This window comes from Temnothorax longispinosus, chromosome 5 (assembly GCF_030848805.1).
Source record: "Temnothorax longispinosus isolate EJ_2023e chromosome 5, Tlon_JGU_v1, whole genome shotgun sequence".
NCBI classification, from domain to species: domain Eukaryota; kingdom Metazoa; phylum Arthropoda; class Insecta; order Hymenoptera; family Formicidae; genus Temnothorax; species Temnothorax longispinosus.
In genome coordinates this window covers 24,022,519-24,050,378 of record NC_092362.1, presented here as the reverse complement: position 1 = coordinate 24,050,378, position 27,860 = coordinate 24,022,519, and the positions used below count along the sequence as shown (strand labels likewise).

General features: G+C 38.9%; 4 protein-coding genes across 9 annotated transcripts; 1 reads left to right on the top strand and 3 right to left on the bottom strand.

Annotated features, from left to right (window-relative positions):
- Positions 1-25: 25 nt before the first annotated feature.
- LOC139812807 (translation machinery-associated protein 7 homolog) lies at positions 26-1,255 on the bottom strand. 2 transcript variants are annotated; one of them, XM_071777902.1, is made up of 2 exons: positions 922-1,255; positions 26-407 (listed from the first exon to the last, which is right to left on the bottom strand). In XM_071777902.1, the coding sequence occupies exon 2, from the start codon at positions 404-406 to the stop codon at positions 212-214; it is 195 nt and encodes a 64-aa protein (XP_071634003.1). In that variant the 5' UTR covers position 407; positions 922-1,255; the 3' UTR covers positions 26-211. The 2 variants fall into 2 exon arrangements, with proteins under 2 accessions (XP_071634003.1, XP_071634002.1); XM_071777901.1 differs by having other exon boundaries at positions 979-1,255.
- Positions 1,256-1,438: 183 nt separating this feature from the next.
- Positions 1,439-5,443, top strand: Dhfr (dihydrofolate reductase). 2 transcript variants are annotated; one of them, XM_071777898.1, is made up of 6 exons: positions 1,439-1,706; positions 4,035-4,155; positions 4,226-4,381; positions 4,455-4,572; positions 4,818-4,927; positions 5,009-5,443. In XM_071777898.1, the coding sequence occupies exons 1-6, from the start codon at positions 1,670-1,672 to the stop codon at positions 5,082-5,084; spliced, it is 618 nt and encodes a 205-aa protein (XP_071633999.1). In that variant the 5' UTR covers positions 1,439-1,669; the 3' UTR covers positions 5,085-5,443. The 2 variants fall into 2 exon arrangements, with proteins under 2 accessions (XP_071633999.1, XP_071634000.1); XM_071777899.1 differs by lacking the exon at positions 1,439-1,706 and adding an exon at positions 3,256-3,394.
- Positions 5,231-6,526, bottom strand: Hint1 (histidine triad nucleotide binding protein 1). The gene is made up of 2 exons (XM_071777900.1): positions 6,200-6,526; positions 5,231-5,656 (listed from the first exon to the last, which is right to left on the bottom strand). Exons 1-2 carry the CDS (start codon positions 6,416-6,418, stop codon positions 5,387-5,389), a joined length of 489 nt encoding a protein of 162 aa, XP_071634001.1. The 5' UTR covers positions 6,419-6,526; the 3' UTR covers positions 5,231-5,386.
- A 1,170-nt stretch (positions 6,527-7,696) lies between these two features.
- On the bottom strand, positions 7,697-23,607 carry LOC139812804 (cyclin-dependent kinase 4). Of its 4 annotated transcripts, none has more exons than XM_071777897.1 (5): positions 23,321-23,607; positions 9,254-9,948; positions 8,705-9,064; positions 8,168-8,328; positions 7,697-8,079 (listed from the first exon to the last, which is right to left on the bottom strand). In XM_071777897.1, the coding sequence occupies exons 2-5, from the start codon at positions 9,926-9,928 to the stop codon at positions 7,857-7,859; spliced, it is 1,419 nt and encodes a 472-aa protein (XP_071633998.1). In that variant the 5' UTR covers positions 9,929-9,948; positions 23,321-23,607; the 3' UTR covers positions 7,697-7,856. The 4 variants fall into 4 exon arrangements, with proteins under 4 accessions (XP_071633998.1, XP_071633996.1, XP_071633994.1 ...); XM_071777895.1 differs by lacking the exon at positions 23,321-23,607 and adding an exon at positions 20,019-20,735 and having other exon boundaries at positions 9,254-9,944; XM_071777893.1 differs by lacking the exon at positions 23,321-23,607 and adding an exon at positions 20,019-20,733.
- Positions 23,608-27,860: the final 4,253 nt, after the last annotated feature.

Sequence of the window (27,860 nt, the reverse complement as noted above, 5' to 3'; positions counted from 1 at the left end):
AAACGCAATTATATAAGACTCGTGGTTAATGCTATAAAAATTTAATGGAAAACATATACATAATATTTACAAGTTTTAAGCATCTCTCGAAATAAAGGATTGTCGAAAAAAAAAAAATTGCAGTCTGGTGTAACGACGGATCAAGTCCAAAATCATAGTTACAATCGGAACATTTATGGGCACAGATCACGTATCTCATTCGTTATTACAATCATTTTTTCCCAGATTTTTTTATACCACCAGTGACCAGAGGACCCTTCTGACTAGCTTTCTTTGCTGCTTCAGCCAGCGCTTTCTGCGCTTCCTTTTGTTTTTGCTTAAACGCTACGTCCTCTTCATCTAAAACCCTGGACTCCTTCTTCGGTGCCTTCAAGGGCTTCTTCTTACCTCCGTCCCGGCCAGACATTCTAAAGTACACAAAAATTCATCACACGTGTCTGATTACACTGTTTAAAAAAAATTATTTTTTTTTAGCACAAGAACGAGAATGATCATTTCTTATAATAACTCATTGAACGCTGAATACGATCCAGCTGTTTGTCAACTGCAATTTTCTCAAAATTATGATGTGATAGAGCAATTTAGCAAACGGAATCATATTCGACATCTAAAAAGCTATAAGAAACGATTATTCTCGTTCTTGTGCATTTTTTTTGTTGAGCAGTATTATCTTTTAGAAATAATACAAAAAAAAAAAATAACTGACAACAAACATTAAATCGATATAACCTCTGCCGAAACGGGAAGCAATCAAATCACAAAAGAGTTCAAATAAAAATTATTCTATAATAAGCTATAAAGGCGTTAATTATAATGTTAACACAAAATTAAATCCACAAGTTATCCAATGTTTAGAGAATACTTCAAAATTATAGATGCGATATATTCATAGAGAGAGCAATACGTATACTACGCGAATACCTCTCTTAATTATGACTACGGGATTCCATTCCATCAGTATTCGAGCTCTCGACTTACTTGCAGCTGTACTAAATTTCCAAACTGGATTGCGAGGTACAAACGATAGATGGTAGATTCGGAAATTCGTTCCGGGTGAAGGTTGACAAAATGTTTACGCGGTACGACGAATTTTTCTCAAGCTGATCGTACAGATTGTGCAGATTGTGCTGCTGCGGGCCGTGAATTCCGAAGCTCGACGACCTCAGATCTGTTCCTTGTAGCTGAATCTTCTGTGTATGTATGTGTACATACATACATACGTAGAGACCCTCAAATACGTATTTTTCTATTCTTTCCTCTTTTATCTTTTTATCTAATCAGAATTCAGGTTGGAATTCTACTTGTCGTAGACTACAAAACGTCTGAAGAATGCACACACAGATATGTTAAAATGTACATACATGTGCAAATGCACAAAATACATGGCAAACCAAATTGTAAATGGAATTCTGTCCTGAAATCTGATGCAATTAAGTAGTGCGGCGCATCATGATGCAAACTATACTTCGTCTAAAGCAAGCTTTGCATGCGACTTTCATCTTAATTCCAGAAAATGTAACATAATTGTAAAGAACAGGCCTACGATGCCTTGTGGCTTTTTTATATAAATAACATCGGATTATTCGGAAAAAACCCGAAGATTCGTCTGATTGCGATACGCGGTTTGTAATAAACAAAAGTCTTATTTGAAATTGGAGGATTCAATACAATGCTGTTCAATCTTATTGTTAGCGGTGGACATGCACGTAAGTTTTATTGTATACATATTTAATAGGTATTATTTTTTATATAACAGCGAATTCGATCGAAGCGGTTTGAACTTGGGAGCAAGTCCTTTTTTCGTCACATTTGATTGATAAATGATATATCCATGTCTCTGAATTAACACTAGACCTAGCAAACACAGAATACACCGAGTGCGTAATTTGCTATTAAATGTGTTTGCTGGGAGAATTATTGGAGATTAAACTATATTTATTTCTTCTAAAGAAATCTTAGAAAAGAAAAAAAGAAAAATTAAAAAAATTAATTGGGGATTTTAATAAAAGTCATGGAAAATTTCAGAAATCAATGTTTTAAAAATTATAATTAGTAATAAATTATTTAAAAATGTCAAACGGATTATTTTGACCTCCTTAGTAGTTCTAGTATTAAAATGCAGAAGTTATAGCGAATTTAGTTGAACGCATTAGTGCGCTGGTGGATATTAAAACCGTTGCATGTACTTTTTATCTAATCTAAAAGTGAAATGCAAATATCTCGACTGATAAAATGCCCAATACATATTTTACCAAACAGCACAGTAAAGGATTGTATTGAGGATTTTACAGTTTAATCCGTTTATATATGTATATTTATATAAACATCTTTACGTCAATTTGTGTACTTTAATGTGCATCAGTGCGCACTAGTGCATCCAACCGAGTTGGCTATTTAGATATTGGGCCAATTCCTTTTAGGGCCAATTTCACCAACCACAGTTAGCTTAACCGATGGTTAAAGTTAGCAGAATTGACCAATAGAAATGAATCCACCCTGCTTTCTATTGGTCAATCCTGCTAACTTTAACCGTCGGTTAAGCTAACTGTGGTTGGTGAAATTGGCCCTTAAGCCCCTTGCACAATGCCAGGCAACAGGCAATAGGAACAGGGAATAGAAATCAGAAATCATGTATAAATGCAGAATAAACAGTGACACAGGCAATAGACACAGAGTTTCCGTCACGTTGGAAATTTTGTGCCTATTGCCTGTTGCCAACCAATCATAGCATTCAAACTTTTTAGGTTGTAATTAACGATTTTTTGGTTATTTCCTGTTCCTATTGCCTGTTGTTTGGCATTGTGCAAGAGGCTTTAGTGACACAAGTCGACACAAACATCATTCTATCCTTTTTGGCATTTAATGAATAATAAAGATAGAACGACACTAGTGTCGACTTGTGTTACTAAAAGGAATTGGCCTATTATTGAGAACATGAGAACGATATTAATATATTCTCTACTCTTCCGTTTTGTCCAGAAGTTCGAGCGTTGGTAGCATTGATGTCATTATAGGAAACCTAAGTCCAATAGTTTAAAAGTTTCTCTCCTATATCTTTTATTATATGCATACATCACACGTGAAAGGTTTTTCTTTCTTCTTCTTACATTTTTCAAGAAGTAAAGAAGTCTATCAAAAAGAATGACTAAAAATATCGGGCATCTTTATGGGAGCGTTTCCTTTAAGAATTACAAAACAGAATGGTGGGGGAAAGATATTCGAATGAATGGCTCAACTCGCTCGACCGTTAGTGTTTGCTAGTTGGTTGGCTTCGCGGTAATCAGTAGAGTGGTGTTAGAGCAAATAGAGCAAGCAAATAAGTTGACTTGAGAAGATCATTGAAAAATTTAATACGTGGCGATCAACATTGAAGCAATTTAGACCTTCCGTTCACGTAACTAACATGATTATTAGTCTATTTAAGAATCTCATACTAGTGAACTATGGAATCTTGATTACAAAACATAATAGGAATTGTGTAAAAGTATTTGTATGCCAACATCTTCTGTAAAAACCAAACGGATTTTTAGTATAACTGAGAAAATATCTGATAGAAAATTAAGAATAGAAGTAAAAATATGCAAATTTTTCTGAAAAATCATAAATTTTAAGGCTCTTGCCTCAAAATATATGATTGCTAAATACAATTTATAAATTCTTTTATAGTTATTATAATATAATTAGAGAGATAAAGCTTATATTTTTTCAAGCAAATTTTCAAGAGACTTCGAGTTATAGCAGTTTTGTCATTGACATTGACAAAGTGAAAGGAATTGTAATTTTCTTGATTGCTTGATAAGATATAAATTAAAGCGACTATGTTATGATTTGTAATCGTATCTGATACATCTGAGTGATTGTCGCTTTTTTAAACTCGTAATTACATTGAAAAATCAATATTAATATTTCGTTTTTTTCCTATACTAAATTAAAAATTTTACTTTAATGGAGTAACAAAACTGCAGATAAAACCTTTTTTGCCATTATGATTTAAAAAAAAAAACGGAATTTAATGATATTATCGCATGGTCCAGGACTGTTGCACCGGATTTACTCGAGAGTGTATCTCAATATGCCACCTAAATTGGAGCTAATCGCTGCAGCATGCGAAAATATGGGCATTGGAGCAAATGGCAATTTACCTTGGCGTTTAAAGTAAGATTGTTAATAAATTATATACGTGACTGAGCTCGAAGAAACATTTAAACCAGGTATTCGTACGTAGGACGGAAATGGCGTTCTTCACGCGCATGACGACTGACACAAAGGACAAAAATAAAAGGAACGTCGTACTTATGGGCCGGCGCACGTGGGAGTGCATCCCCGGGAAGTATCGACCTCTGAAGAACCGCATAAACATGGTGTTGACTTCGCAATTATTGTAATTATAGGTGAAATGAGATATGAAGAAATGTTAATTCTTCAGAAGATAAGAGATCGTATATCAATTTTAGGAATTGCGGAGACGAGGCGATAGTGTGCAAGAGTATACCACACGCTCTTGAAGTGATTTCAGAAATGCAGAATCAAGTAGAAAGGATATGGGTAATAGGAGGAAGTAGCGTGTACAAGGTATTTTGTACAATGAATTAACGTAATTTTGAAAAAAATAGGTCTGTCCTTTTTAAATGCGATGCTATAAATATTTTCTACATTTAACTTAAAACGAGTACTCGCGACTCAAGGACAGAGGAAAGAGAAATAATTTTAAGAAAGTGCGACTAAAAGAACACAAATCTAATACGGTAATGAAGGCGTAAATATTAGCAATATAAATTTAAATTAGATATAACAATTATTGTATAACTTTATATTAGAGCGCTATGGAATCTCCACACTTTGGACGATTGTACCTGACGCGTATAAAGAAAAAATTTGAATGCGATACGTTCTTTCCCCTTATTCCGAATGACTTCGTGTCAATTGAGTAAGTATTAATATTTCTCTGTTGGGTTTTATGTTTCACATTCATATGTCACCGTCTTTCAATAGCTAATAATATTTCCAGGGATCCAGCGGTACCACAAGGTACACAGGAAGAAAATGGAATTGAATTTGTATATGAAGTGTATGAAAGAAGATAAACAACAGAACTACTTCTTCCAATCATTAAAACCATAAATAAATGAGGCCGTTTTTATAAACATATCTTTTGCATCTGTAAAAATAGGATATCGCGAGAAACGCGATTATAATATTAATGATATTGTCAATCATATTCTCTCTAATATATGTATAAGTACATAATAAATACATATTATTGATAATAATACGTATTTTATTATGCAATATCCTTTAATCATGTATTTTTACTTTTATCGATACTTATAACAGAAGATAAAGACTTCATAATGGAAATCAAATTTATGTTCAAATGTATAACACTTTAGCCGGGTGGCCACTGTAACTGCCGACCACCAAGAACATGCAGATGCAGATGGTACACAGACTGCGCACCGTGTTTTCCATCGTTGACAACCAAGCGAAATCCATTCGTCAGACCTTTTTGCTTGGCAACTTTTTGAGCGACGTTCATTAGGTGACCGAGCAAAGGTTCGTCCTCATCTTGAGCTTTCGAGAGCTGCGGAATCGGCTTTCGTGGAATTACCAAAAAGTGCACGGGTGCTTGAGGACTTACATCATCAAACGCAACACACTGTAAATCATAAAACATCTTAATATCAGCGCTCTATTAAATAAAAATAACTGAATATAATTTTTATTAAATAAAAATGTGTTATTTAAACGATTCATTATCGTCGTTCATTAAGCGATTACCAATATATAAAAAAAAAATAGTTCATACATATAACATCTATGACAATATTTCAATCTATAATTTTTCTAACATAACAAGTCAACATCTTTACTATGATAACTCGGTAGACTCGAGCAAGTGTGATTATGTAATAATTTATAGACAGAATAGCAAATCATTTTAGATAATTGGACGCAGAATTTTTGCTGCATACATACGTAAATGCGATATACTTTGCGACTACGACTAGATGACATATAATACAATCACTCGCTTTAGCCACACTTTTTGTATTAAGACAAGCAATATCGCACCAAAATAACGTTTGATATTTTCGATAACAAGCTTAAATGCAAGCGTCTGAATGACGCCGGTAAGTCGGATTTGTCACGTAATTCGACAGAAAGGACGTAAATCTTCGTGTGCTATGCCACTGCTTACCTGGCTGTCCTCGTAAATAAAGTTACATGGGATTTCTTTACGTATTATTTTCCCAAATATCGTGTCACCTTCCGGCGCGGCGGCCTGCGCCTTCTCCACCTCGGTCGCCATTTTTCTGTAACTGGCGGATCCCGCGGTGCCGGCGGTGCAGACCTGCAGGTTACCACCAACTGTCAAATGTTTGCACGCATTTGCGATGACGTTCGATAGCAATCTCATGTCGAAAATCGCTGTCGCGACTACGACAGTCAGTAACGTGCGTATCGTCAGCTTCGCGTTTACGTTTCGATGCCTTATTTACTTTATCTGGATTCCATTTTATTATGGTCCGAAGGTTGCGACGTTCGCGTCCATGCAGCCACGATCGAGATCTCGAGGCGCGAGTTTCAAATCCAGACTACTGCTGAGAACCAACTAAACGCACGCTCTTTCCTTTTTCAACAGATCGCTTTCCACATTTCTTTACGACATTGTAAAAAGTCGGCAAGTTTACAGATGAACATATCACGGGGAGATTACAGACTTACAGGCCAGAGTCCTGCATGTAAAACTATAAAACTTTTATTTCATAGGACAGTCTTCTCTTAATAATGCGCTTATCCATTTTCGACATTCTTAACACAATAATGCACCCTAAGGGCACATAAATATTATTGTTACTTATTGCTTTATACACGTGTCGTCGATATTGTACAGTAATAAAAATACGCTATTAATGATTGCAATGGCTCATATGGTACATACAAAGTATAATGGCAGTGCGCTTTCTGGTTTTCTTCGGAAGATCTTTAAATCATTCCCGTGTCCCTAATGGGTCGCAAAAGGCCCCAGTCTTAGAAAAGTAATTCTACTTATATAAAAAAAATATACATAGCGTTATCTTACAATTAAATTTACACTAATTTCACATCGAATCAAAACTTAAGTTAGGTATGTCATACATATAATCGCTTTTTTGTATCTCTAATAGGATTTGCCGCAACTACGCGTATTTTACGTAACTAATGCAAATGTCGTGCATACAATTAAACTATTAACCGCTAAGTAATAACTGCTGTGAAATAAAAAAAAAAGTTACTGAGAGGTATAATTCATAACGTCATTATAAAAAGACAACTGACTGAAACGTTAAGACATTATTATGTAAATAAATAACATATCAAAAATAATAATAATAATCGTCTCATCTTCACATTGTACATAAAGGTACCTAGGATAAATTAACTTAAATATTATGGAGCTTATTTCTTAAACTTATTAGGTTATTATATATTTACTGTTAATAACTTAATTACGCAAGGCTAGTTGTGTAAAAGTAAGGGATATGTATAATGACTATTTAATACGATATAACAAATTTAAATGCTAATTGAATTTATAATATTGTAGCATTTATATGCACGAGTGATCGTTAATACTCGGATTAGATATTTAATAATCAACGTGTTACTAGTAATTCTACGTGTGTACTATAATATTTTATACTGTTGTAGTAGGTTTAAATGATATATATATATATATATATATATATATATATATATATATATACATAGATACATATACATTATACATATATATATACTTCTCTTCCTGAATATAATTATGTCAGTCTGAGTTTGCCAGATTAATCCAGCAATAAGTCTACATAACTTCACAGTCATTGTACGCCCTCCTCGGAAAAGTATCGGTGTCTTACGGCTTGAGCTGCAGTTATACGACTATGAGGATCAAACATGAGCATATTCCTTATTAAGTCTAATCCATGTTCGCTGAGATCTGGTATTATTGCACCGAGAGGTCTGGGTTGTCTGTATGGGAAAGCTGTCCAACTGAGCGATACATTCTCTGGCCACGCTTGCTGCGACGGAGTACCCAAAACTCTAAAAAACGGAAGGGCGCGAAATGTATAGAAAAATATTGGAAGATGCAAATTTTATTCTGAAAAAAGTATAGAAAAGTGTAACTCACTGGAAAATTCTGTCCAGTTGATCGCCTTCACTGGTACCTGGGAATAACGGTTCCAGCTTGCAAAGTTCTGCCAGTATGCATCCGACAGACCAAACATCTACAGGAGTAGCATAGGAACATCCTAAAAGTACTTCAGGTGCTCGATACCATTGGGTTACAACCTATAGATGTACAAAATATCACAAGGTTTTATTAATAGCGATATTAAATAATACATATATCAAACATTGCTTATTTTCTTTAAACTACAGCTACCAAAGTAAAACACAAAACGGCGATTGTCTTTATACATTATTATTGATAAATTTAATATTTAAAATTAAAAAGTTAAAATATAAATATATGTATAAATCAATAAACCAATATTTTTCGATTGATTTTAAATCACTTTAATCTCATTAAAGAAAAGATTATAATAAATAAGCTCAATTTTAATTTTAAATATTGTAATCAATCAAAATATAATCTGAATTTGTCGAGATATTTGTGGTCGACATAATTTGTAATACGTTGTATATGCTATATCTGTCCACGTACCACGGAAGTTAATCTCATCTCAAAGTCGTAGGTCTTAGCCAGACCGAAATCCGCGATCTTGATTCTCCCTTCCCGCGTTACCAAAAGGTTCTGCGGCTTCAAGTCCCTGTGTATTATTCTATGGCTATGTAGGAACTCTACCCCGCAGAGTATCTCTTTCAACATTTGCCTCACGAGATACGGCGGGATGCCCGATCGTGGCGAGCTATTCCGATGCTGAGCAATGTACGAAGCGAGATCTCTTTCAACGTGTTCAAACACCAACCAGAGGGTGAGACCACGGTCCAGCCTTTCGGATCGTTCACCGTCACCCGACGGTAAATCAAGATAATCTCCTTGGCAGACGTCCAGTAATCTGACCTGGGAAGAGAGCAAACATATATATTGTATTTACGTTACATTTACGTTATTAAGTATTAGGAACATAATTAATGAATAACAATATCCTATTTTTGCTAGAAAATGCAGAATATTGAAGATTTCGCAATATATTCGTGGTACGTAGTTATTTTATTAATAGAGATTATATTGTGATTAAAAGGTACTTACGATATGTGGGTGCTCATATCGCTCGAGCGACTTCAGGGCGGCAATCTCTCTTAGCGTGGACATAGGCAGACCGTCCTCCGTCAAAGGTATCCTGACTTTCTTAAGTGCTACGATTTGACCGCTAGTCTTATCCTTAGCTTTGTACACCGTCCCGTAAGCGCCGTTCCCGATAAGGGACAGGTCCTCGTACGACGCATGTTCGCGCAGTAAGAAACTTTGTATCGTCGTCTCCTCCGATCTTTTCCCGGACGGACCAGAGAGCTCGCCCTGATCGCTGTACTTCATTACAATGGATTTCAGCGTGCCGAGCTGTTCTTCGGGTTCTTCTCTCGAGGTACTCGGGATCGGCGCGGTCTCGCTCTCTCGCTCGGGGAGATCCGTCTCGGTCGATTCCGGGGGGGACGTTTCGCCGATCAAAACCGATTGCTTCGACGTTCCCGCCTGTTCCTCCGTAACATCTGAGAGTCGTTTGTCCCCTTCCCGGACGAGCACAACCTCCGCCTGCAAAGATATCTCACTCGTGGTCGGCGGCGCCTCGGTACTTTCCACTTCCGTTAAGTGCTCCTCTCCAGACGATTCGGACGAGGTTTCGGATTGCTTGGGTCTCTTTGGGGCAGTTGGCGCCGATAAATCTGGTTCGAGCTCTGTGCTCGAACGTCGTGACCTACCAGCCATCACAACATCTCGACTTCTACCTGAAACAAAATTTTTTCTTATTGTCGGCGGAAGTAATAAAATTAAGTAAGGAAACACGGCAATTTCTTCAACAAGAAAAAGAGAAAACCTTGACACTTCTATTTCAATTTTTCTAAGTATCTCCAAATCAATAGAGAGTTCAACAGTTTCGTGTAATAAACGCGGCAAACATAGACATAAATTTCCTAATAGCACAAGAACTGTATGTTTCAATAAGCTTTCAATCTCCCTGCCAGGAATAATTTTACAGAGAGAGAGAGAGAGAGAGAGAGAGAGAGAGAGAGAGAGAGAGAGAGAGAGAGAGAGAGAGAGAGAGAGACCATATTATTCTATATAAATTTTAATATAACTTCTATATAATTTTAATATAATTATATAGAAGTTTAATTTTCGAATGCAAATCGTAAAGAAAAACTTAATCTTCTAATGCAAATCGTAAGAAAAAACTTATATTTAATAAGTAACCATTTAAAACAAAGTAGTTAGAATCCCAGCGTTAAGCCCGAACCTTACGACAGGTCTTACTTCCGCTCGCTGATTCCGATCACTGATTGTTTAGTTTGTCTCTACGAGATCCTCGACATCAGATCCGCATTCAAATCTATGCAGAAATGCGCGAAGACAAGAATGCATGGCGCTGAAACCGTGTGTGCATGCGTGTTTGTACAGTCGCAACACCCGGGTTCGCGTCGTGAGGCAAATATACGGGACCGGCTAGCTTCTCTCTTTCGCTCGCGTTTTATTAAAATTTCGAGAGACGCGGTACCGCAAGCGGGACGTGCGATCGTGGCGGGCCGTCTGCTACGCGACATCTGCACCGACACCTGCGCTCATATAATAGCCCGCTACGCCGGCCTCATCGTCGGCTTTCCAGAACATCTTGTGAACGCAAGGGAGGCCCTAAACCCCACCACCCGGGGTCCTTGCCCTTTGTCTTCTTCGCTCGGGTCCAGTGATAGTAAATTGGTTGCGCGAAAAATATATCGATTGAACCATGGTGATCTTAACAGACTAGCTGTTAAGATCAGTCCGTAACAGACGGAAATCCAAGAAGAAAAAGAAGAAATAGATCAATCGTGTCTCCCCGGATCATTCGGATTCGGCTATTTTCTTTAAGAACTTTAGAACTTTAAAACTTTACTCCTTGAATAGTTCACTATCTTTTGCGATACATAACGATCGGAGAGCAGATATAACTTGGCAAGTGGCTACTTTTTATCATAACGCTTATTTCCAACGTGACACCTGATGCTATCTTCCTTTACGTTCAAAATTGATCTCGAAATTTTCGGCGAACTACGTAAACTATTAATTATGAATGATTCGTATGACGCGGATGCGTAAACTTGGTTTCCGCGGAAAACTGTGATGAACGTGTCGAACAAGAAAGGAAGTTGGAGATATTGAGCGGCGCGAAGAGATACGAATCGAAGCTACGATAGGGGAGATCCGTGTGGCATAATTCAAATGGTTTAAATAGCCGGATGCCGAAAAAAGACGCCCGCCTTCGTCCAGAGGAAATAATAAACTATACGCTGTTATCACTTCGTAATTTCTTAGTGGCACATGGCCGTTAGATGCTAGCTGTGGGAAAAGGCCGGGTATAGATAATACAATGTCATTGATTTAATATCACAAAACATATATTCTTTTATGTCAGGAGAAAATCCTAAACCAATACGTTTAGTCGAATAATGATCATATTAATAAAATATTTTCACTGTATTATGTTAAACAGACATAATGTCGAGTGACCCATATTGGTGGTTTCGGAGAAGAACGCTTCGTAAACGGATGTACTCTCGCGGCTTTGATTAAATTCTTCTATCAACTTCCTCTTACGATAAGAAATTCTAAAGCCGAGCGGAAGGAAGGAAAGAGCGAGATGAACGAACGAAGGAAAAGAAGTTAAACTTTTACATCGTGAAAAATTTTTTTCGTAATATCTGACATCAAACCTATAGAGAAGGAAAAGAAACGGGATGCCCCTAGTGCGTGAAATTTCAAGGGGCTATTGTGGAAAAATTCTGGACGAGATCTGTCGCAAAGTGAAAGAAGCGAAAGGGAAAAAAGGGAAATGTATGGGCGATTCACGGAATTGGAGAAAAACGTGTCTTCGTTCTGGAGGCGAGCAGCAACTTTTTATGTACAGAGCGCGTTTTCATATATGCGGCATTATCTCGAGACCACCTTCCTGGAAGAGGCAGATGTTTCTACGGTTTCGTTGGACACCAAGAAGGAGAAACAGTGAAATTGATGAAGCATATAGTCTAGCAATACTCTTTTAACACGGCGTTTCGAGAAGATGCAGGCCGTGCAGGCGTGTCCTATTTCGTCTGTCTTTGTAATTACTTTTCGTTCATATTCATTTCTATTAGTAGGCGCAACGGTGCGCCAATAATTAATTTTCACTGGTAGTATAGTGCAATGCACTTTTGTAAATAGTATTTACGTACTTTGCACATGGTGTTGGAACACATAGGGGAGACTAAGAGAAATACGTCACTCCATTATCATGTATTATAGTATTAGCAAGTTAGTTTTTATTAGCAAGTAGATAATTTGGATAATCGTACAAATAAGAATATTCTCTTTCTCTTGCAAGTCTCTAAAATTGTGAAACAACATGTTTGATCCTTATTTTATGTTTTATCACTGCAAAGAATTCCATTCACTTTCAACTCCATTTTGCAACACAAGGCCACAATACTTATCGCTGCAACACTTTTCACGGGACTTTTGATAAATTCATCGATCGTATGATCTCCAAAAGTTGCCATTTACGTCGTAAAATATTGCGTACCAGCGAAAGTTTACTGAGCGCAGTATTCTTTGGGCACTTTTGCAGCGTTTGAACGGAACACATACACAACAGACACCTCCTTTCATCCGAAAAGTCTCCGTTTTATTGTCCACAGAATCTTTTCTGTTCTCGCGCTGTCGCGAGGTGCGGGAGAGGATACGATATTCTTCCACATTGTTATATACATCCAGGGTCACGTAAAAAGGACGAGAACGGCCCAAGAAAGTTGACGTAGCAGATAAGCGGTCGGAACGCTTCGCGGGAAAAACTGATAACTCGAAAAGTATTCATGCTAGATAAACAGCTGTGCACGAAAGAGGATACCCCGATGGAGTACGAGAAGAGGTTCAACTAAATTTTGACTTGAACCGTCTTGACTAAACCGAGACGTACGGCGTTGACGTATCGACTCGGCGCGGCGTGGCGTCGAGATGTAAAATCGCGTAATGCTCGTCTTAGAAAAAACACGACTTCCGCTGGTAAATTAGATAACGTAAGAACTTTCGAACGTCGGAATGCCGAATGTCGAGTTACTCAATCTTCTTATCGTATTGCTCGGCAAAGTACACACGATGGATATATACACTCAGCAAAATTTCCATGTATAAATAGATCCGAAATTGAAAAAAAAAAACCATGCAAAAATAGGCAACGTTTTGATTTGTATAATACGATACATGTCAGCGTTATTTTAAATGGTACGAATTGTCTTTCTACGTATATACTTCGGGATGTAAAATGTTAAAAAATAGAAAATAATGCAAAAGCGCAATTAAGAAAAACGAGGCTATTAAAAAATTAATTAAAAGACGGCGATACGAGTCAAGCGCGGTACGTGGTGCGCAACTAGAGAATTAATAGTTACAGAAGTAACGAATTACAATGTATATACGTATATACATATATTCCAACTTAATAAACTGCGCGCCGATTATTTGTCGGACTTGAAACACAGCTATCGTTGGAACATTAATACCCTTCCCTCCCCGGAATTAAATCTATACGATTTAATTATTTAAAAAACTGTAAAGAAATTATTGCGAAAAATATTACCTCAGCCAGGATTCGAACCTGGAACCTCCCTCATTCCGTGAAGGGCGTGGTACCAATTCGATTACCGAGGCATGTGGTAATATTTATCGCAATAACCGCGTTGATAAGTTTAACAAGCGCATGTTTCAGCCTGCGTAAATTCAAATATATCATTAGACTCGTGAAAATGTCAATAAATTAAGTAAAAGACGGCGATACGAGTCAAGCGCGGTACGTGGTGCGCAACTAGAGAATTAATAGTTACAGAAGTAACGAATTACAATGTATATAACGTATATACATATATTCCAACTTAATAATTGACATTTTTCACGAGTCTAATGATATATTTGAATTTACGCAGGCTGAAACATGCGCTTGTTATTAAACTTATCAACGCGGTTATTGCGATAAATATTACCGCATGCCTCGGTAGTCGAATTGGTACAACGCCCTTCACGGAATAAGGGAGGTTCTAGGTTCGAATTCTGGCTGAGGTAATATTTTTCGCAATAATTTCTTTACAGTTTTTTAAATAATTAAAACGTATAGATTTAATTCCGGGGAGGGAAGGGTATTAATGTTCCAACGATAGCTGTGTTTCAAGTCCGACAAATAATCGGCGCGCAGTTTATTAAGTTGGAATATATGTATATACGTATATACATTATTGTAATTCGTTACTTCTGTAACTATTAATTCTCTAGTTGCGCACCACGTACCGCGCTTGACTCGTATCGCCGTTTTTTAATTAATTTATTGACATTTTCACGAGTCTAATGATATATTAAAAAATTGTTTAAAAAAAATTATTTTGCTTCAATTTTCTTTTCTCTCGTCCCAATTTTTGCATATCACGAGAAAAAGAAAAAGGGGGTGCACTGTTAATAATGCCCTCAGTAAATTATTATCGCGTCACATTACTTCATAGGAGGATTGTTTCCCATCGAAGTCGTTTGGTGTTAGGCTCATTAGGTCTCTCGATGACAGAAACGCCGAAATTTTAGGTCGCACGAGCTACTCCGTAAAGTTACACGTGTCACGATTGTTTACGCACTATGTAAGCGCGTAGCGTAAGCGGCGTAGTAAATCACGCGTCGCCGCAATTGCAACATAATTGAAGCACACATTTACGGCCCATTGTTTGCAAAGTCGAGCGTCAACATGCGTATGTCCGTGCTGGATGAATGAACGGCTACATGTGAGTGTAAAACACACTGTGCGCCATTAATTCATGACAAAAATACCGCGCTCCGATATCCACTTTGTTAAAAATCTCAAATCTTGTGTTATCTCACGAAGCGATTCTCGATCGAGTCTTTATTAACTTTGGTCAATCACTCTAAATGCAAGATTATCTTATCTCAATACGGGCATCCGCGCTACAAACTTTGTAGTGAGAGTAAAGATAAAAAAGAATACACAAGATTACTCTTTTACATATCAAACGATTATTTCAAACAAAATGTAAAATTTTGATTGTAGGTAATACGATTTAATTGAATCTATCAATCAGAAAAATAATCACAAACATGAAATGAGTATACAAAAAAATGTGTGAAGTTTCAGAGTTATGCATTTTTGTGTATCAAAAATATTGTTATGCTTTTTAAACTAAAAATGTTTAAACTATAACTATATTGGAAAGCAATAAGTATATATCTTCTTCCTGATGAAGAACTGATGGACAATCGTATTTGTATTATTTTGTATCAATTTGTAATTGTCAATTGGATGGAAAATATCAGAAAGTATTGTATAGAAAAAGGAATTATTATTTTGTCGAAAAGAAAATAAAATGTTATTTGAATTGAAATAATTAACAATCGACAAAGAACGCCGTTCTTTGTGCGGGGAAAACTTCCCTGCGGAGGAATGCAGTGACGGTCTAATTAGGAACTCGAATAATTTACGGGCACTACGCCGGCCCTATTCAATTAAAAACGCTGAAAATACACACGAATCTTTGACAACAATATTCCGGGCTCTCGTTTGCTACGCTAGACTACCGAATCGAGTAAACAGGGCGTTGCTGCTTTCGGATTATTATCCATGGAATTGACACTACTATGTACTCAAGTCTTTCACACAACAAACACCTGCTCAACGCTCTCATTCACTTCTATTTCTAGAACGAAAAGTCGAGCGTAAGCGTACTAGAAGAATACGCACACTCAGTATCGTATATCGCTTCGATGGAGCACCAGGAAGCTGAATACAATCTCTCTATCTTCAAAAAAATAACATCCGTTCTATAGAAAATAATGTTTGTTAGGTCATTCAATAATATTGCTATTCAAAATTAATATTTCTTTTGTAGAAATAATTCGTATGTATATAAGAAAAATTAATATTTTAAACAATTACAAAGTTTTATTTTATAAAAAAATTATTTTTCATTTTTAATTAATTAATAAAGTAGTAAATTTTCCTTATATATATATATATATATATATATATATATATATATATATATATATAATATATTTTCAAATATGCAATATTTTTTTAAATGTATAAATATTTAAATGTTTATAAATATTTTACACAAAATTTAACTTTATTATTTTCTTGAAATTTATAATTTAAAAAAATTGTACTTATATCACTTAAAATAACAAAAGTGTATTTTTACTTCAAGCTATGTTCATTGGAATTTTTATAAATGAAGGAAATTGACGATAATTATTTCGCTGCGAATAGTTTTGTAATTATTGACCGATGTCTGTAAAATTCATATAAATATATAGGTTATCTACAAATGTGCAAGTTCATGCAGTGACGCCTTATCGTGGGAGAATCATCATATTTCTCAGAAGATACAGAACTGCAAGCGTTGCACTTATTATGTGTCAGAACTGCAGATTTGAATGAATGTGAATGCAATGTAGGTTGCGGTTTTCTCGGAATATTGTTCAGCACAAATTATTCATTTAGGAATAAGCCAACAGAATTATTTTCTATGCTAAACGCGTTTCGTTGCTTGAGTAACATGCGCGTGTCAGTAGATAGACAATGAGGAATATGTGAAGAAAATAAAATAAGAGTTATTTCGACGTTTAAACATCCGCGCTGATTTTTTAAATAATTTATCTCTTTTTCATCCACATTAATCAGTATATATTAATTTCCAAAATACAAATCGCTTCTTCTAAGTTGTCGTGCAATAAAAACACCCTAAATATGAAATTTTTATCTACGCGACGAAATGCTGCGATCTAGCTTCTCAAGGATATCCCATGTTAAAGATATCACGTGGTTTCTCTACGCGTTCTCTACGCACACCGTTCGTAAACAAGAAGGACGCACAATAGCGGCGGGAGCAGGGCAAACCAACCCCGTCGCCAAGCTGTCGCTTCTTGTCTTATCTTCACACACGCTGAAGCATTCCACACACTCGTCTTGCGTTTCATAGATATGCTATCCGTAATCCCATTGAAGTGCATTTCTCACGATGTATATTACGAAACACGGTGATAAATGAAGACCGTATGTCTTGCGTGAGAAGAGAGAGAAGTAGGAATTATTTCTTTAGACTTTGGATATATTCTCTTGTAAAGATTCGTCACGTTTTTGAAAATTTGCGGGTATTTGGATGACACGCAATAAAACAAAATAACAAAACGATGGTATTTATGAGTACTCTTTATGAGTAGGACGAGAATACACCGGTTGTTTATATTTTGAGAAACATAAAAGAAAATCCATAAGGTTTAGATATCGAAGCTGTAACATATTTGAAGCTACAAGAAATAATTCGAGAGAAAGATATAACTTCGGTACATAAATATATATCTCCGTATTGTAATAAAAAAAAAACATTCCGATTTATCAAGAGACACGGTAGAGTCTCGTGCCAAGTACACGCAGAGCGATAGATTTTTCACTCGCGCGCAGAAGACTATCGAATTATCCATCCATGCGTTAAAATCCTCATTACTCAACATAACTCCGCGTTCAAATCATGTCCACCTATCAGATAAGAAATCTACGAGCGATTCGGTTGGTTTGACATTCCGGAATTTCCATTCGTCAGCGAGATCAGCGAGAAAGCCCATTTAAATCGCTCCGACTCTCTCTCACGCGCGATTTTTCATCGGAGCTCCGCGGAGAAGCGATTGACGAACATTCGCCACGAACCGTCTTCGACCAATCGTTACGCGGATTCCGGTACCGGCAGCTTCACCCGCGAGATACACGGTGGATCCCCCGCGTTGGCCGCCAACGCAAAGAGAAGAAAACTACCGAAACCGGCCGCTCATATTTTACCGCGAGCTCTCCTTTCGAGAGGCAATGGAAGGCTCCTCTCTCTCTCTCTCTCTCTCTCTCTCTCTCTTGATCTTTTTCTTTTTCTTTTGGGAGATCGGCATCTACCACGTTCCAGCGGTAGCAACCCCGAGAGAATCCCACATTCCGCACTTACCTACCAACCGACGCTGAGGTGCTGACCTCCCGCGAGAAGAGCGAAACAGCGGAAACCGCTGCGTATACTCCGCGAAAGACGAAGAAGAAGAGAATGAAGATAAAGACGAAGATGATGGTAGTGAAGAAGAAGAAGAAATGAAGAAGAAAATGATGATGATGGTGATGAGCGCACGCAGACGATAGAACGTCAAGAGCTGGACGGACGGGTGGACGGACGAACGGGACGCCGCGCGGCGAGACACACAACACACAACACAACCGAAACTGTATGCACGGTCCCGGCGCGCGCCGGAAACGGTATTAAACGAATGCCCCAGCGTACGCACTCGCTCGTAAGCACTCGCGCGAGACACAACGGGGGTTATGAGCCGCACACAGGAGGCGACGACACGTCACGTATACACCAGCCCGTTCGCCACTCACAATCGTGGCCGGCGCGCGGCCAACGAATCGTCAGGCCGTATCCGGCGTTGAGGCGGCATGGGACCCGGCACAGGCTGAGCTGTGGGTCAGGCCGTAGAACAACCGAGGCTCGTCACGCCGGCCTCAACGGATCCGATCAGTTGACGGCGGGCCCTCGAGCGGGTTGGCCGGTTTCCGAAGAGTTGTTCGTGGCTGCGCGTTCTATGCTAAGGGAGCCGCGACCTCTCTTCTCTCTGCAGCTGCCCGTCCTATTTTCCAGCCCGAGCCACGATCGGATTACCGGAGAGTAAACGCACTCCGTTGCTCCGAAAGAGAGGGATAGGGGAGACCTTCGAAGATAACTTCGAAAACCCTTGCACTTGGAGTGGGTAATAGTTTCGAGTTGGTATCTCGATCCTAAACTTATAATCCCAACTAAATGAAATACAATATTCAATAGGGCTACACTCTTATTCATTGAACAATCCTATGCAGGATTGTTATTTATCGTACTTTGACATCACTATTGAAATATTTACCTAATTGTAAGGCTTTGTCTCAAGTTCGTTATGTTAGAAAGGAAGATATTGATCCTACATCTCTCGGTATCTCTATTTAAATGACTGAAGAGCGTATAGTTTTAATATCAGACCATCTTAAGATCGTTGTATCTGAATATTGCAGATTTCTGTACCCTTGAATTACTCGAGGAATTGTGTTGACACATGATGCTATTTATAGATACACGCCTTTCGCGAGTGAATGCAGACTCGTGTAATCGATAGATAGAGATGATATTTTCAATCTTCCGCGGTGAATGAATTACAGGCGCCAAGTCTAAGCGGTAATTTATAATTTGTCGTTACGCGTTTGTTACGTCAATGACATCGTAATTTAAAACATACAGACTGATGCAGGAAACCAGTTGAAGTCTGTGCATCAACATTATCGATCCATGGTCTATTTTTATTTACCTAAACTAATAGTGGTCACTATATATATTATGTACACACACTATGAAATATATATATAAATAATAAAAAATATGTAAGCAGCAAAATTATTCATAAAATATATATAAAAGCAATAAAAAAAGCATCATTTATGGTCTATCTACTAGAATGTATATGTAAATGTTTACAACAGAAATTAATAAATTCTTTTTCGCTCCGTTTTAAAACAAAAAAATATCTCCCAAAGATTATTAATATTATTAGTAAGCTTCAAATACACATTTAAGATTTCCAATTCTTCCCTTAATATAATCTAGCTTTTCTAATGTTGTATTTTCCTTGCATTATGTTCTAAATAAGTAAAAAAGTGACTGAGAAGAGAGAGAGAAAGAGAAAACAAACTCGTAATATACTGAAGAGCAAACAGAGTCGATATTCGCCCGTATGTACTTACATATTTATAGCCGCAGTAAGTGATCCCTAAAGCGGACGGCGCGTCGTTTAAATAGGCTTTACAAGCGGCGGAGAACGTGTAATTTTTCGTCATCTCGCGGAACCCTAGTTTGGCTGGGTAGAGAAAGGGAGGGCGCACCGCCGCTGCTCCGAAGACTCAGGGTCTCGGTGAGTTGGTGTTTTGAAGGGACGAGAGACGCGCGCCGCCGCAGCCGATGTATACGGTGGCTCGTTCGAGTTACTGAATGGCCGCGCACGCGATACACTACGGAGTTTTATATGAACGGAGCGAGATTATGATTTCCCAGTGAGTACGTTCGCGGAAACGATCATGACGTTTCAGCGTGTACTACCTGCCTATACGGTAGTGGAATGTGATTCACGACGCTCAATCAGCTATCCCGGAGTAACACGTCACTCCGGTTAAAGTTTCGAGCAATATAGTCGCGGGCGATTCTTGGACGATACCCAAGCACGTTGGATGCTGTCGGATTCTCTTCTGGGAAACTGCAAGTTTGCAATCCTGATGGGCGTGGAAATGCGGATTTCAAGCGTTCCGGATAGAGAACCATTTGTCAAATGTCTGCCGATTATTCTCAGTATTATTTTTCTACCACAAGAGCGCAAAAGTTATAATAATCGTAATATAATGTGTTTTGAAGGATAAAATCAACACGAAGAAATATGTATAATATCTCAGAGGATATATATATAAAAATAAATTAAAACAAACTCGAACGTGTTAATCACTAATTGTAAGTTAAATAATCGCTATTTATTGTACTGTATTGTATTGTACTCCAATTATTATTAATAAAGAGAAGATCAATACATTTTTAAGCTATATAAAATGCCAATATATTATTTATATTATAGCAATTGCAATTGAGTTTCCAATGTTTATTTCGTCTGCATAACATAAAAAAATGATACGTTAATCGGCGTACATTTTTAAAACAAATGCAACGTTACACGGGTCAGTGATTCTGAAAATCCCGTTTAGTAATCTGATTTTTTTTTCCCGTTACTTATACAAATTTTTCAGAAAATAGAGTACGTCGTTAACACGACGCCGATTACTGACAATGAATACAGAAACTGATTATTATCGTGGGAATTAATGTACGCTTATTCAATGCAGGATCATGAATATCTCGTTGTTCCGCGAATGATGGTAAAGTCCTGCCGAGTATATGCAAATATCAGCATACAGTCTGAAAATATACACTGGTAATGTGAAATGCTTAACATGGACTCGCTAGTGTATCTAATGTGCTATCTAGTATCTAATGTATCATCCGTTTTCCGAGTCATGGCTTATATAACGAATAATTTGTAGTTTACGAGATGTACTCTGCATTATTCGAAACTACACTATGGAGTACATTGTGCGATTACTGGTCGTCTAATGAAATTCGGGTTTTTATACCGGGATGAAAATAATAATGAGTCCGTCTCGATATTACTTTTGACCTGCTAAGTAAGTGGAAGTCACAGTTTATTGTAACTTTTATATTCCGCTGCGACGTTAAACGATCAGGACGGCCCGTCGTTCGTCGTAGCCGCAAGCTACGGGACTTCGGTATCGTCACACGCCGGCGGAGTCGTATGCATATTCCCGGGAAAATTAGTGGCGCGACATTACACATTCGTCATCCGCGCCTGACACTATCACCCACGGAGGGAAGCAAAGGAAGTGCGGCGGTTTCGACGACCGCGCGCGCGCAACGACCAGGATTCCCCGTCCGTTATTTCAACATCCGTGTCGTCGTAAAAATTGCGAGTCTGTCGCTCCGTCGCGCCGGATCCCGCCGTGCTTTCGGGAGAATCCTGTTGGAGGAGAGCGCCGCGCGCCGCCACCGTGGAGGAATTCTGATGCACGGAGGCTGCGCTGAAACGTTTCTTTCGAAAGGCCTTCCGGAATATCTCTTGTCGAGAGGCATGCATATGTATATATAGATTGGCGATACACGACGGGACTATTACATCGGACGATTTAAAGACGATAATCTTTTATATATATATATATATATATATATATATATATATATATATATGTAGGTCTAGAGGTATGTTCCGGGACTGTTTACGTTTTTTGAAATGTACAGTCCTGGAATATAACGCATATATATGTAATCAGATTCAAAAAATTGTCCCGAAACGTGCCGTAGGACATGAATTTTTTCCAGGACAGTCCTGGAAACTGCCAAATGTCCTGGAATATACCGATGTAAAAAAATAAAAGTCCCGGAACATACTTCCGGACCTACATATATATGTATATACATATACAAAGTGAGAGTATACTGGGGAGTTCAACAGCCGCGTTAGCATGCGGAGGATGCGCGATGGTTATGCGCTCTGGAGACGAAGAAAGTCTCGGGGTGACGGTCGGTTACGAGCTCCACGGTCCGTTTTGCTAAATAAATAAGATTATTTACAATAGCGCCGCCGGCCTTTGCGATTCACCGGTGCCGGTGAATGATTTTAAATCGGCCGAAAACAGATATGATAGAGATCAAAATATGTAGCCCGATATTGGAGAGATAATTCGCGGACTGAGTCATATTACCGATTACGGTTTTATCGGACGCGACAGTGCCGATACGCGATTTTAACGTGGAAATAATATAAGATTATGCTGTTCCGCTAATTACATTACATAATTACATTCCGCGGTCGCGACAAAGGTCGCGCGATCTGAAGTTCAATCGCGAAATTTCTTTTAATTCCGCCCGCAAAACGAGATCCGGGAATCTCCAGACAACACAATGTTCAAAATCGGGACATAAGACGTCTTAAAGACGTCTTATATTTCTTAATGATGTCTTTAAGACGTCATATCATAAGTCGACTTGAAGGCCCGATTTTGGACACTGTGTTATCTGGAACTACACGTTGGCCACTCGGAAAATCGAGAAGAGCGGGAGATTTCCATGGCATTCTAATCGGCGCCGACGCCGACAGGACAGACATCTCTCGCTGAACGTTCTACCATTCTAAACCACTCCGTCTTTATCAGTAGCACAAACATCGTGATAAACCTCTTAATCAAGCCGTTATATTTACAGACACCCAATTCTCTCTCTATCTCGAACTAAAAGTGAGATAATACGCCGCGCGTTATTATCTTCACACCTCCCTGATGGACGTTCGCACGGAACTTCTCCGTCAGTATACTATAAAAATATTCCGTCCGTATACCGTTTCTACCCACGATCCTCGCGAAACGCGCGCAGGACGAAAAAGCGGTGTAAAGAAGAGAAAGAAGAGCAGAAGAAGAAGGTAAACAAAAGAACGCACCAGTGCAGCTTCACTGCATCCCCGAGACCCGAACACACTCAGCGCGGTGCCCATCAGACAATAACGCAGGACCACGTGCTAGCAGGCGTTGTTGGACGCGCTTGCAGGTCGGATGGCTGACGTTCCTGGCGAACCCGTCGATCGTCATCACGGCCGTCATCACGGCCCGTCCGTCGCTGAAGGCGGCCCACCAAGTAGCGAGGAGACCCTGCGCTTCTCCTCGCGGCACGGCGGGATCCCGAACGACCCTCACTTTCTCGTGGCCTTTTCTCTCTCTCTCTCACACGACGCGGTGACGAGCGTGTTGCGCGCTCCGAGACATGAATGGAATGCTTACTCCGGCGGGCGATGCACGCGAGAGACGACTACGGCTCCGGAATGGAATGGAATGGGCCGAGAGGCTCCAGCACGGGTCTGGCCCCAGGAGTGGGGCCGGCTCTCGTCGGGCCCTTTGCAGGGCTCGCTTTAGCATCAGGGCTGTAACTACTGTTTTCTGTGTCGAGTCGCATGTTCGAGCGTGGACGTGAAGTGTCGAAAATGCTGGAAATAAAACCTTCCCACTTGTTGCCGAGTGAAGTGATAAAATAACGAGAATGTAGAGAGAAGCTCCGATCGTGAACATAATGACAGAATCGATGGATATCTTCTTTTTTTTTTAATTTAGATCGTGATACTTCATTCCAATGTGCTCGCATTGTCTTTCCGATAAGATAAATTGATTGTTTTATTAACGAGTGAATCGATGAAAGCTATCCGCTTGCTAAAAATTGCTAATTACAAGTCATTTGATCGCGTATATAATTATTAGGTTTTTAAAATGACTATTTTTTTCCAAATATAGCAGTATTTTTATAATTCTTTTCAGAATATTAATTCCGTTATCGTTGACGATGTAAAGAAGCATGTCGGCGGAGTAGAGAAAGGCCCTCGCTAATTTCTGAAATTTATGGCGGAACGTTCCTTCTGCTTGGAATTCCGGAGCACTTCGATCGCTTCTTTTATACTTCATTTTACAACCACGGCTTTAAAGAAGTCGCCACGCGGAGCGTGCAAGCATATATAGGCACAATATTTAATTGGACCTGTATTTTTGTTAGTTCTTCATTTGTGTTTGAATTTCCGGCGTAGGAAAGTATGTCGTTGCATCCTGTCTTCACGTGATCGGAATTTGGTGCTGGTATAAGGGCAAGGCGTTCGGCGTCGAAGGTATAGAATTAAAGAGTCCTACATGCGTCGTATTATTGATTGACCTAAATGTGTTTGATTTCTTGATAATTTCACTCAAGTGTTTCTTTTCCTTCGTATTCTATGTCAACGATCACAATAGAAGATATTATCACGAGCAATACTTTACTTTTTAAAATATATTTTAAATATAATCTTGCAGAAATTCTGTACGTTTTGCAAAAATATTGCAAATAGCATAATTATACGTTCTTCTAAATTCAAAATTTCCTTAAATTATTAGACAAAAGTTACAATTTTGTAAAATATTCATCTAAAACCGCGTAATTTTTGTACGCGTACCGATGTGAGGATAACTCGAGTTCTTTGGCCTGAAGTCAAGAACACACTATAAATGGTCAAGAAAATTATTCTGTTTTATATATCTGCGAATGACTAACGTTGGCGCCCGCGGATGATGATTAGGAGACTTTTCATAAGCGTCACTCGGTTATTCGAGCAGCTTGCGCGGAATTATCTCGTGTGACGAACCAGTGATGCATCTAACGCTGCTTGTTTCTACATATAAGTGCAGTAACGCAGTGACGCATACTGTAGCCAGATGATGTATATGAATCAATGACCATTATTGCCGCCCGACGAGCTATACTGTCCTTTACGCTGTTTCACTTAGTTACAAATCCAGCAAGTCGATTGATAATCAATAGAAATCCAAATAAACGCGTGTAGAAGATACTCGATCCCTTGTCATTTACGTTCACAAATTATTATTATCATTATTGTTATTTCTTTTCTTATTATTAATCGATGAGATATTGTAATTAATAACAAATAATTAATTTAAAAATCGTATCTATTTTTGGCGTGGTCCTTTCAGTTCAATTATCATATTGTATCAAGAAATACAATGGAAACTTTGCTATTCATTAATGAGAGTGTCGCATTTTTGTAGGGTAATTAAGGCAGGGAAAATTAGATGGCGAGTCTTCGTAACAATAGATGCTGCTGCGCGCGACACATTCCACGTAGAAAAATACCTGGCGACTCTGGAAATAGAGGAGGATTGAGTTCCGTTACGTGCTGTATAATGAGGACCCGGTGCACCGACAAAGTAACTATTTTTTTTTGCCGCAATGGGTTCTCATTAAATTATTCAAGCCACTTAGAAGGAGAACGCACATTTTACTTGTAGATCGTTTCTAGGAATGCACACAGTGGGAACGTGGATCTAAATGTACTTTTCGTTTCTGAATGGAGAGAGAGTTAATTTTCGGTTTAATCTTCAGGCCTATCGTTTTCATTTAATCGACAATTGAAAATCGAAGGAATAATTAATAATTACTATTCTTACACACTGCCAGATAACTATATATATTAGATATCTGATTGATCGACACAGAGAGATCAGGTTTGAAGTATTTTATTTGACACAGTGAAATAGCCGACTGAACAATTTCCAAAAATACATCATCAGGATACTTTCAAGCAAAAATAATGAAGACGATAATGCCAGGGTTGTCTTGACGTTGCACTGAGAAACACCTGGAGACCGTCTACACCTGGTTGCTTATAGAGGTCCTTTTATCGCATTTTAGTGTGCTACTTCGAGAGGGACGGAGAAAGTACAATGAACCGACTGTACGTAGTCCTGGGAACATGTCGATATTGCACTTCAGCTTCTTATCGTGCGTTGAAACGTCGCGGCTAGCACTTCTTCTAGCGTTTCACGTTGGCTAGCGGACTATTCGCGCGACTAAAGCGACTAAAACACGATGTTGTCTGTTAAAATATCTCACGCTAAGAAAATATAAAACTTCGTCAGCCAAGACTGTCTACATCCTAAGACTTGGGGAGTAGGAGTCGAGCCAGTCGTACGGAGGAATGTCAGCGGGCGTATCGAGCTAATAAAAAATATATCCGTATATACTCTAGCGCAGCAAAAGGCAAAAACTTTTTTGACGATCTGACGAAATAAGAAACCGTCTAGATTACTACCCGCCCGCGCTCACTTCTTTGGCGTCTTGACCTTGCACCTATCTCGTACCAACGTACACCAATTTGACACGGGGGCCGAGCGTGTGCTCGTTGGCACTGCCGGTGTTTTCCTATACAACGTACGCGAATAGGACGCGGTTAGCGATTCCTTTATTTTTCGTTCCAGCGCGGACCGAACAATGGGGGATCTAAATTGGGCAAAAACCAGTCCGACGTCTAGTTTGGTGAGGTCGGAGGCATTCTGGTGCACAGTGGGACCAGGAGCAGCGCCAGGGGGTTAGTGAGAAGGACAAGAGGCAGGAAGGGAGAAAGAGAGAGACAGAAGGAGGCACGTCGATAGTCTCACAATGCAGCCGAGAGCCGAGTCGGACAAAGCGACCGGGAGGGATCTGCGATCGATCCAGCGCGGGGACCGTTCTGTTCCGATGTCCTCGGAAACCTGCGAGCGACCGGCTTTTGCGGATAAAAGTGGCAATTAACACACAGCGACGACTGTGAAGGAATGTCCCGTGCCTATATACGCCATTCCACTACCCGACTAGTTCGTTGCACCCTCTCGGTCAGTTATGACACGCGAATTTCGTTTTACTTTTTTACCCTTTCTTCTCGTTTGTTTTTTGAACCCGCGCGCGATTCTTTCCCGATACTGTTTACGGCATCGTTTTTTTGTTCGACTCGCCAGCTCGCGCCAATGCAGCTGTTTCTTGGAAGAGTATCCGGGTTGGTCGTCGTTTAGGGATGGACGTGTCGGAATGTGGGCCTTTTCGGAAGAAGGATGCGCCGGTCGGGCGCGTGAGCTATGTGTGTCGGAAACGGCGGATATCTTCGCCGACAAGATTATTCGTCAAATTGATTATGTTGGAAGAGATAAGCGAGGCAATTTACGAAATTAATATATCATTCGAAATGAACCATATGATTCGCGAATATTAATCGCGAGTATTATGATTATGAGAGAAAGCAAATATGAAGATTATTGAAAAGTATGAGATTATAGACTGTCACTTCTATTTCGCGATGCATTTGACAGCTCTATGATATAATTGTAGAAGGTTGTTTTTAATTTTACTTATAAAACACATAAAGGATTAATATGAACATGAAATGTATTGCTAAATTATCATTTAACAAAAAACAGTAAAAATGCGTTTGTTAAATTCAATGTGCATTCTCTCGTCCTCTTTGTTTCTAGAAGCCACCAATTACCCGATAAAAACAGTCACGTCACATCCACGTCGAATCCACGTAATTTCGTCGAATCCACGTCGAATCCACGTAGCAATAACGTGGATTACCACGTACTGTTTTTATCGGGTATTATCAGCGTCCAACAAGATCGCGCTCTTCTACGCGATCCTTT

What these genes read in the sequence shown, in the direction of transcription:
- LOC139812807 (XM_071777902.1), bottom strand. Translation starts at nt 406, where the DNA reads ATGTCTGGCCGGGACGGAGGTAAGAAGAAGCCCTTGAAGGCACCGAAG.
- Dhfr (XM_071777898.1), top strand. Translation starts at nt 1,670, where the DNA reads ATGCTGTTCAATCTTATTGTTAGCGGTGGACATGCAC. An exon ending in AATTTACCTTGGCGTTTAAA is followed by an intron (nt 4,156 to 4,225) that starts GTAAGATTGTTA and finishes ATTCGTACGTAG; the next exon opens with GACGGAAATGGCGTTCTTCA. An exon ending in GAGGAAGTAGCGTGTACAAG is followed by an intron (nt 4,573 to 4,817) that starts GTATTTTGTACA and finishes ACTTTATATTAG; the next exon opens with AGCGCTATGGAATCTCCACA.
- Hint1 (XM_071777900.1), bottom strand. Translation starts at nt 6,418, where the DNA reads ATGAGATTGCTATCGAACGTCATCGCAAATGCGTGCAAACATTTGACA. An exon ending in TTATTTACGAGGACAGCCAG is followed by an intron (nt 5,657 to 6,199) that starts GTAAGCAGTGGC and finishes TATGATTTACAG; the next exon opens with TGTGTTGCGTTTGATGATGT.
- LOC139812804 (XM_071777897.1), bottom strand. Translation starts at nt 9,928, where the DNA reads ATGGCTGGTAGGTCACGACGTTCGAGCACAGAGCTCGAACCAGATTTA. An exon ending in GATATGAGCACCCACATATC is followed by an intron (nt 9,065 to 9,253) that starts GTAAGTACCTTT and finishes CTCTCTTCCCAG; the next exon opens with GTCAGATTACTGGACGTCTG. An exon ending in CAACTGGACAGAATTTTCCA is followed by an intron (nt 8,080 to 8,167) that starts GTGAGTTACACT and finishes TCCGTTTTTTAG; the next exon opens with AGTTTTGGGTACTCCGTCGC.